This window comes from Drosophila biarmipes, chromosome X, assembly GCF_025231255.1.
Source record: "Drosophila biarmipes strain raj3 chromosome X, RU_DBia_V1.1, whole genome shotgun sequence".
Lineage (NCBI taxonomy): Eukaryota > Metazoa > Arthropoda > Insecta > Diptera > Drosophilidae > Drosophila > Drosophila biarmipes.
In genome coordinates, this window is record NC_066611.1 from 18852515 (window position 1) to 18871129 (window position 18615).

The following is an 18615-nucleotide window of genomic DNA, read 5'->3' on the forward strand; positions in this document are numbered from 1 at the left end:
GATATAATGGATTACCCAGAATGTCAATAAACCCACTCCCATTCCCCACTCATGCATAAGTAACATTACCCATAAGTTACTCATTACCAATCGAATGAATTACTCAGAATACCAATAACCCATTCACTCCACGAGGAGCCCGTTCCCCACCGATTCGATTTCGCTTTTCTTGGGTGGGGACCACCCACTTATTGGCACATGAGCAGGCACCACATGGCAGCCATTCGCTCCTTTTGCACCTGCAGGTCAACTCCCTGAACCGCCATGCACCGTCCGGGGTCAATTGGTTGGTGCGCTGGACGGGTTGGATTACCCAGATGGGCCGGCTCTGTCCGCAGAAAGCAATTTGCTGCTGCCTGCTCCAATGGAAACGAAACCACAAGAATGCCAAAAAGTTGTTTTGCGCAGCGGCTGCCAGAGATTGGAATTGGAATTGCTATTGGTATAGGGGAATAGGAATAGGATTGGGATTTGTGGAACGGGAATGGAGTGGGCCGTTAGAAACTCAAACCGCAGATCGTCAATAAAACGTAGCCGCCTTCCCCCTCCCAAACCCCTGCCAAAACGCCTTCCCAAACCCCTTCTAAACCCCTTCCAAACCCCTTCCAAACCCCTTCCAAACCCCTTCCCCATTTGGACAGCTCATTAAAGTCTGTGCAAAGTCAAAGAGTTTGATGTGTACATGGATGTGGGAAGATGCCTGGCACTTGAGCCAACGAACTGGTCCGCGGAATGAGAGCTGTTGTGGCTCGGTTTTTATTGGTTCGGTGGTTCGGCGCTTAGTTAAGCGTGTAATGGGCCGCTCCAAGGGCGGAAGTAGTAGCCACTGCACCGCTGAACCACCGCGGCCGTGAGGCACTAACCTCTCCCTTCCCTTCTGCCCGTTTTGAGCTACGGCCGAACCTCCTCCATTCAAATGGAGGCTGTCAGCACGGGCAGTTAGAGAAGTGGAACGAAAGGGCGGAGATTGCTGGCCAGGAAGGTGAGGAAAGGAAGTAGCACTCGACACTTAACTTCTGGGCAAGAAGAAAGATAGTTCACTGGCAAGGAATGTGAGATCCACTCACTTATATTATATGGGCTCTAATACCTTTTCTAAATAGTTTTCTGGTGATATATACACTTAAGAGTTATTTCCTTTAGAGGTTATAAAGCTCTTACCACTTACTTTGATTTTCCCTTCCAGAACGCAATGCAGTCAGCCGAGAGTAGGAGAAATCCCAACCGATCGTCGGCGCACATGGGCCTCCACATGGGTCCGCTGCTCCTCTCCGCCGTGCTGGTCCTCCTGGTGGCCATGCCCGGCCAAACCAGTGCCCGCATGGCCTTCGAGAAGCTGACGGACTTCGATTTCCCCGGCAACACGTACTACAGCGTGAAGAACCTGTCCCTGTACGAGTGCCAGGGATGGTGTCGCGAGGAGGCCGATTGCCAGGCGGCGGCCTTCAGCTTCGTGGTGAATCCCCTGTCGCCATCGCAGGAGACCCACTGCCAGCTGCAGAACGACTCCTCGGCGGCCAACCCGACGGCAGCCCCGCAAAGGAGCGCCAACATGTACTACATGGTGAAGCTGCAGCTGCGCAGCGAGAACGTCTGCCACCGTCCGTGGAGCTTCGAGCGGGTGCCCAACAAGGTGATCCGCGGCCTGGACAACGCCCTGATCTACACCAGCACCAAGGAGGCCTGCCTGTCCGCCTGCCTCAACGAGCGGCGCTTCGTCTGCCGCTCTGTGGAGTACGACTACAACAACATGAAGTGCGTGCTCAGCGACTCCGACCGACGCAGCTCCGGCCAGTTCGTCCAGCTGGTGGATGCCCAGGGCACGGACTACTTTGAGAACCTCTGCCTGAAGCCCGCCCAGGCCTGCAAGAACACCCGGTCCTTTGGCAATGCCCAGAAGATGGGCGTCTCCGAGGAGAAGGTGGCCCAGTACGTGGGTCTGCACTACTACACCGACAAGGAACTGCAGGTGACCTCCGAGTCCGCCTGCCGCCTGGCCTGTGAGATCGAGTCCGAGTTCCTGTGCCGCTCCTTCCTGTACCTGGGCCAGCCCCAGGGAGCCCAGTACAACTGCCGGCTGTACCACTTGGATCACAAGACCCTGCCCGACGGCCCCTCCACCTACCTGAACCACGAGCGCCCGCTGATCGATCACGGCGAGCCCATTGGCCAGTACTTTGAGAACCAGTGCGAGAAGGCCGCCGGCTCGGGAGCTGGTACTCCGCCCGGAACGCTCGACAAGATCGACACCCTGCCCGTTAGCCTGGACACCATTGAAGACCCCAACCTGACCAACCTGACCCGCAACGACGTCAACTGCGACAAGACCGGAACTTGCTACGACGGTGAGTCTTGATTGACTGCAGCAAGAGATCTTTACCTCATCCTTGGTGTTTTTCCCTCCACAGTTTCCGTGCACTGCAAGGACACCAGGATTGCCGTGCAGGTGCGCACCAACAAGCCCTTCAATGGACGTATCTACGCTCTGGGTCGCTCGGAGACCTGCAACATCGATGTCATCAACTCGGACGCCTTCCGCTTGGATCTGACCATGGCTGGACAGGATTGCAACACCCAGAGTGTGGTGAGTAATAAACAGCATTGGCTCTAATGCAGCACACTAATCACCTGGCCTTCCAGACTGGCGTCTACTCCAACACAGTGGTCCTGCAGCACCACAGCGTGGTGATGACCAAGGCCGACAAGATCTACAAGGTGAAGTGCACGTACGACATGAGCTCCAAGAACATCACCTTCGGCATGATGCCCATCCGCGACCCAGAGATGATCCACATCAACTCCTCGCCGGAGGCCCCACCACCAAGGATCCGCATCCTGGACACACGACAGCGCGAGGTGGAGACTGTGCGCATTGGAGATCGCCTCAACTTCCGCATCGAGATCCCCGAAGACAGTGAGTGTGGTGTTTGGTTTCTCAAGGGGACAGCTTACTAATCGGTTTCTCTGTCGCACAGCTCCTTATGGCATCTTTGCTCGATCCTGCGTGGCCATGGCCAAGGACGCCCGCACCAGCTTCAAGATCATCGACGACGACGGCTGCCCCACCGATCCCACCATCTTCCCCGGCTTCACCGCCGACGGCAATGCCCTGCAGTCCACATACGAGGCCTTCCGCTTCACGGAGAGCTACGGTGTCATCTTCCAGTGCAATGTCAAGTACTGCCTGGGTCCCTGTGAGCCGGCTGTGTGCGAATGGAACATGGAGTCCTTTGAGTCCCTGGGCAGGAGGCGTCGTCGTTCCATCGAGAGGTAAGTTGGGCGGTTTGCCATCCAGATGTTCAAAAATCCTCGCTTAAAAGTGTGCAATGGCAATTTATAACTCCCTGTTTCTTTGCCTTCGTTCCAGCAATGAGACCAAGAGCGAGGACGATATGAACATCTCCCAGGAGATTCTGGTCCTGGACTTTGGCGATGAGAAGCGCGAGTTCTTCAAGGCAGATCCCAGCACGGACTTTGCCAAAGGTGAGTGTGGAAGACATCTCCGTGCCTTTGATCCCTCAGTGCTGACTGTACCTCTGTTCCATTCCATTCCGTCCCGCAGACAAAACGGTCACCATCATCGAGCCCTGCCCCACGAAGACATCGGTGCTGGCCCTCGCGGTCACCTGCGCGCTGATGATCCTGCTCTACATCTCCACCTTGTTCTGCTACTACATGAAGAAGTGGATGCAGCCCCACAAGATCGTAGCATAAGCGGAACGAGCCGAATCCGAAGGATCAAGAAGAAGCAGAAGCGGTAGAACGACGGAAGAAAAGAAAAAAAACAAGAAAGAAAAGAAAACAAAAAGAGAATACACAGCAAAATTGTCACTCGCACACCCATACGCTCTCTCTCTCTCACACACACACAGACACTCTAACTCTATATCTTTGTCTCGCTCTTGCCCAGGCGGGCTTAGCCCCTCCCACTCACACACACACCCACGCACTACTGACAACCGTATAATTTTTTGTTTTTTTTTTTTTAAACGATATACATATAAATTAATTACTTAATATACAATTTATTTATTTATATTTATTTAGACTTAGAGCGTGAGATACAAATTCCCTTGAGAGCAATGAAAAGAAAAAGATTTCCTAGTAGACACATACACACACACACGAGCACATTTCACGCATGCGAATTAGTAAGAAAGAGAGAAGAAGAAAAGAAAAAGCAAGAAGGAAAAAAGCTGCGAGCGCGTACTTTCTATAAAGTTACGAAAGGGAACGACGGAAATGGAACATTGTCCTTGCCAGAACAAGAGGGAAGAGAGAGAGAGCGCGAATCGGAGGGCAGAAGAGTGGGAAAGAGAGAAAGGACAATGTATCATGATCCCTTTTGTAACTTCTATAGAGACTGCAGCCGCACACACTCGCACTCACTCACACACACTCGCCACACACTCACCCGCTTCCACACTCACTCACACACACTCCCACACACGCACCCACATTTATTTAATTGTAAACCGAACGCAATAAACAGCAACAAGAGCAATCAAAACGGAACTAAGGATAACTGATCGAAGGAGCAGAGACAAGAAAAGTAATTTCATCGATGGCAAATCAGTGGAATCGTGCTTAATTGTATTGCATTTATTTAATTTAAATTTATTTATGATAATAAAGAAACGATAATGACATATTTGAACCCATTTTGTTATTTTCACCTTACACCTTATCCTTGCAAAAAATGAAAAAATGGGTCAAAAAATAAATTTCCTTAAAGTGGTTGAATTTGATAGCCCAGGATGCTAGGTGATCAAAACTGTCGATCTTTTGACTGTACGACTTGAGTTGGCCAAATTACGACTAAAAAACCGCAGAAAAAAAACGTATTTTTGACTGAAATCTAAATGTCAAAAAATCATGATACAACCCCTTGCAAAAAATGAAAAATGGGTCAGGAAATAAATTTCCTAAATAGTGATTTATTTTGATAGCTTAGGACATTAGCTGGTCGAAACTGTCGGTCTTTTGGTTTTACGACTTGAATTGACCAAATTTCGACTAAAAAACCTCTCAAAAAAGGGGATTTTTGACCAAAATATGATTTTTAAAAAATTATGATACTACCCCTTACAAAAAATGAAGAAATTAGTCAAAAAATAAATTTTCCTTTAAATGGTTGAATTTTATAGCTTGGGCAAATAGTTAATCAAAACTGTCAATCTTATGGCTGTACGACATGAAATGTCCAAATTACGACTAAAAACCTCTCAAAAAAGCTGTTTTTTTTACTTAAATCTGAATTTCAAAAAATCATGATACAAAAAATGAAAAAATGGGTCAAAAAATAAATTTCCCTTAAAGTGATTGAATTTGATAGCTTAGGACGTTAGACGCTTGGTTGTTTTTTTAAACTTTATTTAATTGTTTTAATTATAATGTATAAATGCGGGCTTTATTCATAATTAATGGCTATACAAGTATTAGGATCTAACGATCTGATGAGGACGGAGTCTGTCAAGTCGAAAACTTTGTTGTTACAATATGGTTACTATTCTGCTTATAATATTACTGAATTCACCAACACTATTGGTTTGATATTGCGGCTGCAGGTATATATACTTAAATTGCCACAATAAAGATTATATGTTCTCAAATGGAATGACAAAAGCCATCGTATACAATTCGAGATTTTCACAACAAATTAAATAGTTAAAGGATTTGAAACTCAGAATACATGCTTCTCACTACCATATAATCTTGAAGATCGAATACTTTTGCAGGAAATGGTCATTTTCACAATGTGCAAATCAATGTAAATCAAGAAAACAAGTAAAAAGTCAAATTCCTGCATTTCCGGGACATACTATGCCGAGGTGCCCAAGAGATCCTCCCATATTCCCGAATTTGCAGGGTTCTTGAAGTGTTTCGGGGAATTCGGCTTGGACAGATCCCTGGGTCACCCCAGGTTGCAATACCTAGGCTACGCTACAAGCTAGTGTGAGTCACTGGAGGACGGTATCCCCTCCTCGGAGATACCGCTCGGGGCTCTTGCACATGAAAGTCCTTAAATACTAGTTACTGAGCTGGCTTCGCCGGTGGAGGGTGGCAATGGTGGCATGGTGGGCCAATGTGTCCGTGTCTGGGAGCTGCGAGGTCACCTCAGCCGCAGTGGCTTCACCTCAGCCAAACCGTGCTCCGGCGCCCGCGACTTGGCCGCCGCCACGCAGGTCTCCTTGAGCGACTTGCCCGCCGGCCGCTTGACGCACTCGTCGAAGTAGCACTTCTCCACGTTGTGCAGGAACTCCACGAGCAGGCGGTCGTCGCCGCCGTTGGGTCCCACCGAGTACTCGCACTCGTAGCTGTGCTGCTTGAGATCCCGGACACAGCAGTCGATGAACTCCGCGTTGGCGGAGAACCAGTCGTTGTGCCGCTCCAGCGGAATGCCCAGGCGGGTGCGCACCACCCCCGTCAGCCAGGTGTCGTCGATCCAGAAGAAGGCGGCCCTCTCCGCCTCGGCGGCCATCCTCTCGGCCGTCGGCACATTGGTCACGTACATCCAGCCGGACAAATAGGCGGGGTACAGGGCATGCGGATACTCCTTCTTGCTGACATACCACTTGTTCGCCCGCAGGCGAATCGGCGGCTTGGCATCCAGCACGTAGCCCGACAGCAGGGTGCTGGAGGTGGCCAGTCCGGGCTGGCCCACTTCCAGGGCCTCCAGGTACCTGCGCAGGTGGAAGACGTCGTAGATGATGTCGTCGTCCAGCTTGATGATGAACTTGGCGTGGTGCCTGCACTCCTGCGCGGCCCACTTGAGGCCCATGACGTGTTTGTAGCTCAGATTGCGATAGTCCTCGACGAAGTTGCCCTGGACGAGGTCCCCGAAGCGCCGCTGCTCGCTGGCCAGCTGCTCCTGGCTGATGAACCGCTCGCGCGCAGGCAGCGCGGCCAGGAGGAAGACCCGCTGCAGGCCCATCTCGGCCAGCTTGCTCTGCGGAATGGCCTGGCGGTGGGCCGAGCGCAGGGCATCGTGCCCGGCATAGGAGGTGACTATCAGGACGGCTGGGGGATGGAGGAGCAATGGGATTACTAAGGGTTTTCCATCATTCTATCGGTGACCCACTCACCCAGGAGCTCCCTTTCCGCCGTGCGGCACACATTGCTGGCCAGCAGGTACTGGAAGTCCGTGAGATTCAGCAGAGGATTGGCTGGCCTGGACAGGGGCTGCGGCTGCGGCTGTGGCTGAGCTGGCTCATCCTCCGCCTCGGCGGGCAGGTGCAGCAGGAACTGGTCCGCGGGGGACTCGCTGGAATCGCGCAGGTGGCCCGAGAAGTAGCACAGGCTCAGCAGGACGATCAGGAGCAGCGACAGGATAAGCGGAAGCAATCTTCGTCCGCGCATGCGCATCTTCTCACATTCTGCGTGGGCCTCCCCTCGCCCGTGCCGGTGACCGTGCTCTGTGTGGCTGTGTGCGGGCCTGCAGGTGTGTGCTATAATTAACAACGCCAACGTCGCGGGGCAGGCGTAAATAAACCAGAATAACAACAAAGAGCTGTTTTTAATAATTATTTTCACGCCTTGCCCAGTGTGCCCACACCCCCGTTGAGTTAGCGGAGACGGCAACCACAAGCAGTCCCTTCAGCGGTGGAAACACCCTGCATCTGGTATATTTAACTTGGCACGAACGGTATTTAAAGAGTATACTTCCCCAAACCGGTTGGTATTATTCATCGCCAACCGCGCGGTCACACCGGCCCCAGTTGTTGTGTTGTTGTTGTTGTTCCCTGCGGATAACAGTTTTCAGCGCGGTGTGCGTGCGTGTGCGTGCGTCCCCAACACGACGGTGTGTGTGTGTGCGAGTGCTTTTCTTAATATTTTTTTGTTAATAACAATTCTCCTGGCCGAGCGGGCCGCGCCGCGCAATCAGCCAAGGAAGGTGAAAGCCGCAGTTTGTCGCGGAATCGCGCCTGCGAGTGCTGCAGCTTAACAGTTCCAAAATCACACAGAAAAGTGACTGCAGCAGCAGCAGCAGCGCCGTCGGCGTCGCAGTCGGCCGAGCAGCGGCAACAACAACGGGCTAGGTGGTGAAGAGAGCGAGAGAGAGAGAGGGCCATACTCGAGCAGCATGTGAGCTAATCAGCAAAGCAGCAAAGCAGCCAGCAGCGATTTCTACAAACATTTTCTGCTTCTGCTTCTTAAGGCCACCAGAAAAGGCGAAGAAAAGCGGCGAAGAGTGCTACGATTGTTAATAATTTGGTTAATGACTTGCCCAAGTGACGTCGCGTGCTTCTGTTTTGCCCAATAAGCCCAATAAGAGACGGCAACAAAGGAGCAGCCGCCAGAGCAGGAAAGAAACAGTTAGCTCTGCGGCGAAGAAACGGGAAAAGATTGTGATTGCGGCTCTCGATATTGGAACGCAGCATTGGAATTGAATCACTCGCTCACACTTTCCGCTTTCGAGCCAGAAAATCGGTGTAAAACAGTGAAAAGCCGCCCCCGGGGCAGCAATCTTATCGCCGCGCAGCACACACTATTCCAGCGCCCGACGGGGGCTTCTTTCGGTGGTCCCACCATGGAGCACTGACTCCAGAGCCCAGAGCCGACGGAAAACAGGGTCAGAGGGGAGAGCGAGATGACGGACTTCGTGGAGCTGCTGAACAGCATGTCCAGCACCTTCAACAGCGACTGCGCCACCTCCACGGCGGAGGGCGGCACGCTGCTCAACCTGGACCTGGCCGAGGACAAGACGCTCAAGTGGCGCAACCTGGCCAACAACCAGTTCGCCTGCAAGGACAAGAAGCCCAGGGAGGGCAAGGAGCGGGAGCAGCAGGAGCGGGAGCGGGAGCAGGAGCAGTCCCAGAACCTGGTGGAAATCGAGGACATCAAGGGGCTGCTGGCCGACGTCGTGGACGCGGCGGCCGTCAAGCTGGAGGAAGAGGAAGCAGCTGCGGCCGAGGCGGCGCAGAACGCCGAGAGAATGGAGGAAAGCGCCGAAAGCGAACAACAACAAAAGCAGGAGGCAGAGGAAGGGGAAGAGGAAGAGGGGGCAGCGGCAGCGGCAGAGGGGCGAAAGTCCTTGGCCAAGGAAGAAGAAGCAGAGCCAAAGAGGGTGGGGCAGGGGGACGGGGAAGAGGCAGCGGCAGAGGCAGCGGAGCTGGCAGCAGCCGAAAAGCAGGAAGCAAGTGCAGAATTAGCAACAACAACGGCGTCGGCAGAGGCAGCAGCAGCAGCAGCATCTCCACTTGTTGTTGAGGCAGCGCCAGCGGCAGCAGCAGCAGCTGATAAAAATGTAAGTACGTGTGTGCGTGTGTGAGAGTGCGTGAGTGTGCGTGCAGCTTCGAAATTTGAAATTCCTGTATTTTTATTTTAATTTAGAAGTTGTTAACCCTTGGCTGCCCCAGCTATTTTGGGGCCCCTTTCGCCAGGCTTGCACTAGCAGGGTTTAGGCAACCAAACCCGGTAAAGGGGCTTCCCCGCCCCGCCTTCCGTGGGCCCGCCTCCTGGCCGTATCCATATCCTACATTTAAATGCCACATTCGCCATTCAACAGATGTGCCATTGTTGATTTTTATTGTCGCCTAGCAAAAAGCTCCGGCCAGTCGAAACTAACCACGTAGAGCTTTCAAGCTCCGCACTCGCCTTAATTTATACAAATGGTTTACAGTCGTGGTACACCACCCACCACCCACCACCCCCTCCCAACTCGAACTCCCCGGCTGCCTCCACTCCCGCCCCTCCGCCCCTGCGACTTGGGACTTTGGCTCACCTACGCTTCCCAGTCACTATCTGGGAGCAGATAACGCCTCGCCGCCGGCCGAGTGGCTATCTAGTGGCCGGAAACACAGATCGTCCCACTGTAGTGCCGAACCAGGCTGAAATCACGGGGAGATCGGGCTTATCACCATCCTATATCTGTCGATAGATGGGCTTCTTGTTCGCAACTCACTACAAGATCGTTAAGTTCCTTGGGCAAGAGCCTGATTTTGTGCGGATCATATAGTTGGGATACCTTATATGGCCTGTGATTAGTATTTACAGATCCCAAAAATACATTCTTAGGCTAGAAAGTATCCGGAAAATGGAGAAAATATAACAAAACTACTATTTTCTTCATCGAAATATGCAAAAAATGCATATGTAAATTAAAGTAAATTAGTTCTTGGATAAAGAAGTAAACAAAATCGGAGTTTAGTAATCAAAAAAGTACATTTTACGGCTTAGAATAGAGTATAATAAATCAATTAATTTGAGCGTAATATAATAGATTTTAGAACCATAAACTCCCAATATTCTTCAAAAATGCCACTCGAACCGGAAGGAAATATCGAGTTATCGGTTCGGTGGGCATTCTCCGAAGCGATCATAGCCTTTCCTGGTGCTATAATGTTCGGTTCCCAGTGGGAACTTCCCACAATAGGATAAACAAACTCCCTCCCCCGATGAGCAGGAAGATGGGAGCAAGTAAATAAGTAGCTCGGCATGCCTCGAAGGGGACTCGGTGGCATCCATTGTGACAGCCCTCCATTCATCCTTCTGGCCAGCTGGCCCCGTGTGTTTGGTAGAACCAGTTGCCTTGGCAACCGACGCAGCCCTGCGAGGCATTCCTTCAGGGCTGCTCCTGCCGGACAGTGTTCCCACACGCTTGCACCGAGGATTTGCTGAATGAGTGTCTGTATCTTGCAGGAACAAGTCTCGCCCGGCGGAACGCGACGCTCTCGCAGAACCCCGCGACCCACGGACACGCCCACGCCCAGTGCCACGCCCACGCCAACCCCCGATGAGCCCGCGCAGGGGGAGATTACAGAGCCCGAGCCGCAGGTGTCGGAGCTGCCGGAGGAGGTCAGTCGTGGTCCGGAGGTGCCAGCACTGGAGCAGATTGACGCAGCGATTGGCCTGGCCCTGAAACAGGAACCGGAGAAGCCGACTCCCATGACCACTTCGTCGCCCGACGAGAGCTCAGCAGCACCTGCTCCCAAGCGGGGGAGGGGCCGAGCCAAGAAAATACGCCCGGATGCCGAGGTGCTGGCGGACTCCAATGAAGTGCTGCTCGTGGGCGAGGATTCGGTGCTGGAGAAGAAGCCGGGGCGCAAGCGGAAGCTGCCGGAGGAACAGCCGGAGCCTGCACAGCTCGGCGACCTGGTGGTGGTGAAGACCGAGCAGGAGGAGTTGCTGGGCGATGCTCCCTCGGGCGACGGCAAGCGGATGCGCCGCAGTGTGCGGCTGGGCAACCGGTTGCCCGCCGATGGCAGCACCTGGGAGGAGGTGAAGACCGAGCCGCTGGCCCACCCGCCGCCTGCAGAGCTCTCCCTGATGGAGGTCACCCCGGTGCCCCTGCCGCCAGCCGTGCTGGATGAGAAGACGCCGCCCAAGAAGCGAGGACGCAAGGCCAAGATTCAGCCCGGGGCGAAACTGGAGCCGGGAATCTCCGCCGCACTGCCTCCCCTGACCAATGGCAACAAGAAGACGACTCCCACTGGCGGAGTGGAACTGCAACTGCCCAAGCGCTCGAAGCGGAGAATCAAGCCCACGCCCAAGATCCTGGAAAACGATGAGCTGCGCTGCGAGTTCGAAACGAAGCACATCGAGCGAATGACCCACTGGGAGAGTGCGGCAGCCGCGGCGGCAGATGGCGAGTTCGAGACTCCCCCGGCGGGCGGAGGTGGCTCCAATTCGTCCACCTCGAGGCAGAAGAGCGACAAGTCCGATGGCAGCAACTTCGAAGGAGGCCCCGGACATCCGGCCGGCACAAGCGCCATAAAGAAGCGGCTCTTCTCCAAGTCCCAGCGCGACATTGAGAACCATGGAGCAGCCTTGCTGGCCAAGAGCAAGGTGCGCCCGTGCCCGGACGTGGAGCAGTTCCTCAGCGACATCAAGGCGTCGCGCATCAATGCGAATCGGTCGCCGGAGGAGCGCAAGCTGAACAAGAAGCAGCAACGCAAGCTGGCCAAGCAGAAGGAGAAGCACCTCAAGCACCTGGGCCTGCAGAGGAATCACAGCGAGGAGGCCTCGGACAACGACAGCTCCAACACGGACAATGAGTTCGTGCCCACGACGAGGGTGCAGGTGGGCAAGCCAAGTGTCACGCTGAGGGTGCGAAACACGGTCGCCAAGGAGCTGCCCACAACCTCCGCAGCTGCCCAGAAGTCATCGTCCCGCAATCCAGTGGTGCAGCCCGCCAAGCTCACGAGGAGAGTGGCCGTAAGGGGAGCCGGCGGCGGAGCTGTGGCAGCCGGTGCAGGTGTGTCCGTTGCCACCCTCGATGCGGAGCAGCTTCACTCGCTGAACTCCTCCATTCTGGCCGATGTGACGCCCATCAGGGACCTGGACGCCAGGCCCAGCACCTCCAAGACGGCCAAGTTCATCTGCCTGTGCCAGAAGAGCTCGCAGTACTACGCCAGGAATGCGCCCGACTCGTCCTACTGCTGTGCCATCGACCACATTGACGAGCAGAAGATCGGCTGCTGCAACGAGCTCTCCTCGGAGGTGCACAACCTGCTGCGGCCCAGCCAAAGGGTCAGCTACATGATCCTGTGCGACGAGCACAAGAAGCGCCTGCACTCGCACAACTGCTGCGCGGGATGCGGCATCTTTTGTACTCAGGTAGGCAGCTTTCTGCCCTTGCAGCACAGATGGAACACTTATATTATCCTCCTTTCCAGGGCAAATTTGTGCTGTGCAAGCAGCAGCACTTCTTTCACCCGGACTGCGCGCAGCGCTTCATCCTGAACACTCCCTACGAGGAGGGTCGTGGCGATCGCGAGGACCAAGCGCCCAAGTTCAGCAGTCCCATGCTGGTGCTCAAGTGCCCGCACTGCGGCCTGGACACGCCCGAGCGCACCTCCACGGTGACCATGAAGTGCCAGTCGCTGCCCGTCTTTCTGCCCACCCAGAAGTACAAGATGTAAGTTAATTCCGATGAGTCACGGCCAATGACTAATTTCCTCCGCCTCCCACGCAGCAAACCCGCCAAGTTGACTACCTCCTCGCATCTGGCTCAGTTCGGAGCCGCCGGGAAGGCCAGCAGTCCAGGAGGCAAGGGCAAGAGCAAGGGGGGCTCTGCCGCCGCCGTGGTGGCCTCATCCTCCTCCGCCTCGAAGACCAATGGCACCCAGAGAGGCAAGGCGGGCAGTTCGAGCTCGAGCTCCAGCCAGGCTCTCAACACGATCAACTTTGCGCAGCTGATTCCCGACTCCGTGATGAATGTGGTGCTGCGTGGCCATGTGGTTTCGGCCAGCGGACGCGTGACCACCGAGTTCACCTCGCGGGACATGTACTACGCGGTGCAGAATGATGATTTGGAGCGGGTGGCGGAGATTCTGGGTGAGTTGGTCGGATTTCCCCTTTATATTTGGCTGTACTCATGTGGTATTTGTGTTTTTGGAATAGCTGCCGACTTCAATGTGCTGACCCCCATTCGGGAGTACTTGAACGGCACCTGCCTGCACCTGGTGGCCCACTCGGGCACTCTCCAGATGGCCTACCTGCTGCTCTGCAAGGGCGCCAGCTCGCAGGACTTCGTCAACATTGTGGACAGCGAACTGCGCACGGCGCTGATGTGTGCGGTGATGAACGAGAAGTGCGACATGCTCAATCTCTTCCTCCAGTGTGGCGCCGATGTGGCCATCAAGGTTGGTATCTCTGCCTGCGAACAGGGATCTTTATACATTCTAAAACATGTGTCTTCCAAAGGGACCCGATGGCAAGACGTGTCTGCACATCGCAGCCAAGTTGGGCAACGTGGAGGCCACTCAGCTGATTGTGGAGAGCTATCGGGCCTCGCGAAACATCACCAGCTTTCTGAGCTTCATCGATGCCCAGGATGAGGGCGGCTGGACGGCCATGGTGTGGGCAGCGGAGCTGGGACACACGGAAATCGTCAGGTGGGTTCATGCCTGAGCTGGTGCTTGGAAGCCGACTAATTCTCTGCTCCTCCACAGCTTCCTGCTCAACCAGGAGGCCGATCCGAACATCTGCGACAATGACAACAACACGGTGCTGCACTGGTCCACGCTGCACAACGATGGTCTGGACACGATCACAGTGCTGCTGCAGGCGGGAGCGGACTGCAACGTGCAGAACGTGGAAGGGGACACGCCACTGTGAGTAGAGCTAAACCCTTCGAGGAGTGTGGAGTAATCAGGAGAGGTGTATATTTCCAGCCACATTGCCTGTCGGCACTCGGTCACCCGCATGTGCATCGCGCTGATTGCCAATGGCGCGGATCTGATGATCAAGAACAAGGCGGAGCAGCTGCCCTTCGACTGCATCCCCAACGAGGAGTCCGAGTGCGGCCGCACAGTGGGTTTCAACATGCAGATGCGCAGCTTCCGACCGCTGGGCCTGCGTACGTTTGTGGTTTGCGCCGACGCCTCCAACGGCCGGGAGGCACGGCCCATCCAGGCGGTGCGCAACGAGCTGGCCATGTCCGAGAGCGAGGACGAGGCCGATTCGCTGATGTGGCCGGACTTCCGCTACGTGACCCAGTGCATCATCCAGCAGAACTCGGTGCAGATCGACCGGCGCGTCTCGCAGATGCGCATCTGTTCCTGCCTGGACAGCTGCAGCAGCGATCGCTGCCAGTGCAACGGCGCCTCCTCGCAGAACTGGTACACGGCGGAGAGCCGCCTCACCGCCGACTTCAACTACGAGGATCCGGCGGTGATCTTCGAGTGCAACGACGTCTGCGGCTGCAATCAGGTGAGGCGGAGTTTTGTGACCTCTTGGCGGATCATGCGTCTAACTCATCCTATCTTCTTGCTGCCACAGCTCTCCTGCAAGAACCGCGTGGTCCAGAATGGCACGAGGACTCCGCTGCAGATCGTCGAGTGCGAGGAGCAGGCCAAGGGCTGGGGTGTGCGGGCGCTGGCCAACGTGCCCAAGGGCACCTTCGTGGCCAGCTACACGGGCGAGATACTCACCGCCATGGAGGCCGATCGGCGCACCGACGACAGCTACTACTTCGACCTGGACAACGGGCACTGCATCGACGCCAACTACTACGGCAACGTGACCCGGTTCTTCAACCACTCGTGCGAGCCCAATGTGCTGCCTGTGCGCGTCTTCTACGAGCACCAGGACTACAGGTTCCCCAAGATAGCCTTCTTCGCGTGCCGCGACATCGATGCCGGGGAGGAGATATGGTGAGTGGATCCAAGGATGAGGCTAAAACTCATTTAGTGCTAGAAAACAGCTTGTCAACTGTGATTGCCAATATCTTTAATATTTAGTTGTGTGTCTCTTCATGTAGTTATTTTTTCATTTGTATAATTATTTATATTCAAAAGGCTTGCTTTTAAGTTAAAGTACGTTGCCCTTCATAACTCACCCTTTTTTTTGGCTACAACTTAGATTAATATTCTCATTTTCCCCCTTTTGGGGCGCTAATTGAACAATTTATGGCCCAATTCCCATTCATAAACCCAATTCAACTATTCCATTCCCAATTTAAAAAGCTAAAAAGCTTGTGAAGGGGTAGGAATAGTTCAAAGAACAGACATAGCACTTAAAATGTCTCGGTTTAATTATCAAGTTGAGTGGAATCAGCTAACTATGCCCCTCAAGAGTGCCTCTTGATTGACGTTCGCTTGCTTCCTTTCAGCTACGACTACGGGGAGAAGTTCTGGCGCGTGGAGCACCGCTCCAGCGCGGGCTGTCGCTGCCTCACGGCCTCCTGCAAGTACGCCTCCCAATCCTCAAGCACAAATGCCTCGCCCACGGATGCAGCGACTGCCGCGGAACCGGAAACGGAAGTGGAGCCGGAAGCGCCGCCATCTGCCAACGCCCCGCAGGAGATGGAGCAGGCGTAGACCAGCACCATCAGCACCAGGACCAAGACCTCGAACTCGAAATGATTCCAGACTCGTCAGTCGCAGCAGTCCCAGCCGACACAGCAGAATCCCCACCAAGCCACGTACATCAGACATCTGACATCACAGATCACGGATCACAGCAGCAGCAGCAGGAATGACCGCCATAAACGTAGTATATATCTTAAGATGCGCATGATAAATCGAAATAGGAGCCCCGGGAGGGGCGCTCTTCTTCGACTGCCAAATGTTCATGGTTTACAAATTTTTGTCTATTTTTACGTATACAATTAGTGTTTTGTTTGAGTTTTATTCATTTGTTTACCTTATTATTAATATTTTTATTACTGCTACCTGTAATCGCCCATTATTATTTTCATGTTACCTGCGCAATCCCCTCTCCCCTCCCGAGTTTTGGGTGTGTGTGTGTGTGCGAGACGTAAATGTTCTAGACCTAAAGCCAGACTAGGGATCACCGGGTCAAAGGAGGACCGCAGTGGCGGAGAAGTGCATCTAGTCATAAGAACGAGGGAGACGGAGGTCTCCGAGTAGAAAGAGCTGCAGAACTCGTTTCGCGAGATATAGAGGCGTGTTAGCCAGTGCAAGAGCTTTTCCTTAGCCACACAAATCTGTTTGGGAAGATGGGAAACGGCGCACTGGGCGCGTGAATGTAACAATAACCGAGAGCAAACGAGGAATTATTAGGAGGAATATGTCTTCGACATAGAACATTGATTAAGAGTAGCATGTAGCATATAAACAGTGTCTATACGGCCGTCTATGGTGTATGTTTAACGTATATTTGTCTTTGTGCAGGGTAAAGTACTGATAGTCGTTAACGCAAAATAAGTTCAAGTTGTTTTGTATTTCGTGTTTAGCCAGGCCCACAGACACACCCAGCTGGAGGCCACCTCCTCCTCCCACCCACTCCACTCCGCACCAAATCCGCGAGCATTTTATTGCACAATTAGAGTTTCGATTAGAGCTTCGTTTAGTTTGCCAAGCAACGTTAGCCAAGCCACAAGTGCCTCAGAGAGACGAACCCTGGCCCCCAGCCTCCACAAGACCCCGCCCCCAGTGGCTTCGGACCCACGTGGTCACCCAGCACAGGAGCTCTCTACCCAGCTGTCACCCGACCAAGATCACAAACTGCAATGCATTTCGGGGCGCGACCCCTGAACCGATTCCGATCGCATATATCGTGTGTACTTTAGGGACCCAGACCTCGAGCATATCCCCGCGTCCAACGATCCCCCCTGTGTGCTTCGCAGACCTGGGCATCGGGCTGCTAACTTGATGTGTGTTTCGCGTCGCTAGGTGTAAGGTGTAAATGTTTGTAACGACAATATAGCATGTATGTGTGTAGCCTAAGATGTAGGATAACCAACGCCCCACTCACCAATCCCCGCCAGCCGCAGGGTCAAGGGCCAAAGGGCCTAGGACGCCCCCCGCGACCGCGCCCCTGGCATTTCTATACGTATTTGTGTACCTACGATAAGCAACCAGATTTATACAGAATGTGTACGGTTTCGATGTGCCCGGGTTCACTGCGTCCGGATCGGATCACTTAGAAATTATAGCGTAACTCACAAAACACGTATGTTCTTGATTTTAATTGTTATCGCGGCACAGCCCCCAGCCGTCGTCTTACTTGTTTTGTTTGCCCCGATTCGCTCATTCTTTGGCCCAGACATTTCCTTAGTTGTTTAACCCAAAACGCTGATTGGTTGGAGGATCGAAGATGCACTCCGTGGGAGCACTTTTTTTGCAATTACGTTAACGTTTAGCCGTAAGATATTAAATGAAATCAAATAAACAATAATTACGACAGCAGAGGTGTGGCGGTTAATAAAGAGTATCATCGGTGTGCAGAAACAGAGGTGTTTTAAGGGCTTTCTGGAGTTATTCGAATAAGTTCACTTAAGAAGATAAATTTAAAGTTTTTAAATTGGCGCGCCAAAGTATGGCCTGGCAGTGTTGCCACATGCTGAAAAGCCTGCCCAAAGTTATCGAACTGAACAGCTGGTTTTTTGTTTTGTAATATTTGAGGTTGGTTTCCGAGTTCTCCTGCTATTTTAGTAAAGTAAATTAATTTCTGCTGTTTTATCTGCTATAGCTGTTGCAAAGACGTGCAGAGTGGTGTCTCCAGCTGAAATCTAGTCGAAGCCCCATTGACAGCGACGAGGAGAGTCGGAAAACCCAAGTGACCGGAAACCGGCTCGGCGAAACCATCAAGAAATCACTGCACCAGCACCAGGAACATGAGTTTCCCCGACAAAGCGGAGCGCACCAAGTGCTGGAGCAACCGGGACGAGTACTGGAAGTGTCTGGACGAGCACGCCCCCAAGCACAGCTCCACCAGCGGCGAAAAGGTGCCCTCCGCCTGCCAGAGCCTGCGCAAGCTGTTCGAGCAATCCTGCCCAGGCCAGTGGGTGAAGCACTTCGACCGCAAGCGCACCTACGAGCAGTTCAAGGAGAAGATGGCCCAGGGCTACGACCCCCTGGAGGAGCGTGCGCGGGCCGAGCAGCAGGCCAAGTGATGCTGAAGCCCGCCCCGGAGTCCAGGAGCAGCCGGTGGCCAGCAGTCATGCGTGTTTTTGTACTGTTGTAGGGTAGTGTAAATAAATAACCCATCTAGCTTTATGACTACAAGTGGATGTGCTCTTAAATTAGGTTTTTAAGGGAAAACTACATAAGTGAACCCTATGAATGACCAGAATTCCCTATGAGATCCATAGCTAGTGCATAAATACATAGTGTGTATTATACCTTAAATTGGAAGTGAGAAACTTAATATTTATATTTATTTTTCATATTATATGTGCAATTATTGACATGCCCATCGTAGGGT

General features: G+C 53.4%; 4 protein-coding genes across 5 annotated transcripts in view; 3 read left to right on the forward strand and 1 right to left on the reverse strand.

Moving 5' to 3' along the window:
* The window catches only part of LOC108023716 (uncharacterized), a 37948-nt gene extending 33297 nt beyond the window's left edge, over window positions 1–4651 (forward strand). For both annotated transcript variants that reach the window (XM_044093176.2, XM_017093347.3), the window contains 6 exons: window positions 1187–2345; window positions 2409–2584; window positions 2641–2914; window positions 2976–3270; window positions 3368–3483; window positions 3563–4651. In XM_044093176.2, coding sequence (XP_043949111.1) covers window positions 1193–2345; window positions 2409–2584; window positions 2641–2914; window positions 2976–3270; window positions 3368–3483; window positions 3563–3714 — 2166 coding nt within the window. In that variant the 5' untranslated portion in view covers window positions 1187–1192 and the 3' untranslated portion in view covers window positions 3715–4651. The remainder of the gene's footprint in view (window positions 1–1186; window positions 2346–2408; window positions 2585–2640; window positions 2915–2975; window positions 3271–3367; window positions 3484–3562) is intronic.
* Window positions 4652–5356: 705 nt separating this feature from the next.
* Window positions 5357–7704, reverse strand: LOC108023463 (beta-1,3-galactosyltransferase 5). Its single transcript, XM_017092978.3, has 2 exons — window positions 7086–7704; window positions 5357–7020 (listed from the first exon to the last, which is right to left on the reverse strand). The coding sequence occupies exons 1-2, from the start codon at window positions 7363–7365 to the stop codon at window positions 6113–6115; spliced, it is 1188 nt and encodes a 395-aa protein (XP_016948467.1). The 5' UTR covers window positions 7366–7704; the 3' UTR covers window positions 5357–6112.
* A 35-nt stretch (window positions 7705–7739) lies between these two features.
* Window positions 7740–16117, forward strand: LOC108023464 (histone-lysine N-methyltransferase EHMT2). The gene is made up of 10 exons (XM_017092979.3): window positions 7740–9247; window positions 10642–12558; window positions 12618–12859; window positions 12917–13278; window positions 13345–13586; window positions 13648–13838; window positions 13896–14057; window positions 14118–14655; window positions 14725–15098; window positions 15557–16117. Exons 1-10 carry the CDS (start codon window positions 8591–8593, stop codon window positions 15762–15764), a joined length of 4893 nt encoding a protein of 1630 aa, XP_016948468.2. The 5' UTR covers window positions 7740–8590; the 3' UTR covers window positions 15765–16117.
* Window positions 16118–17681: 1564 nt separating this feature from the next.
* Window positions 17682–18416, forward strand: LOC108023276 (cytochrome c oxidase assembly factor 6 homolog). Its single transcript, XM_017092562.3, has 2 exons — window positions 17682–17813; window positions 17881–18416. The coding sequence occupies exon 2, from the start codon at window positions 18026–18028 to the stop codon at window positions 18302–18304; it is 279 nt and encodes a 92-aa protein (XP_016948051.1). The 5' UTR covers window positions 17682–17813; window positions 17881–18025; the 3' UTR covers window positions 18305–18416.
* The last annotated feature ends 199 nt before the right edge of the window (window positions 18417–18615 follow it).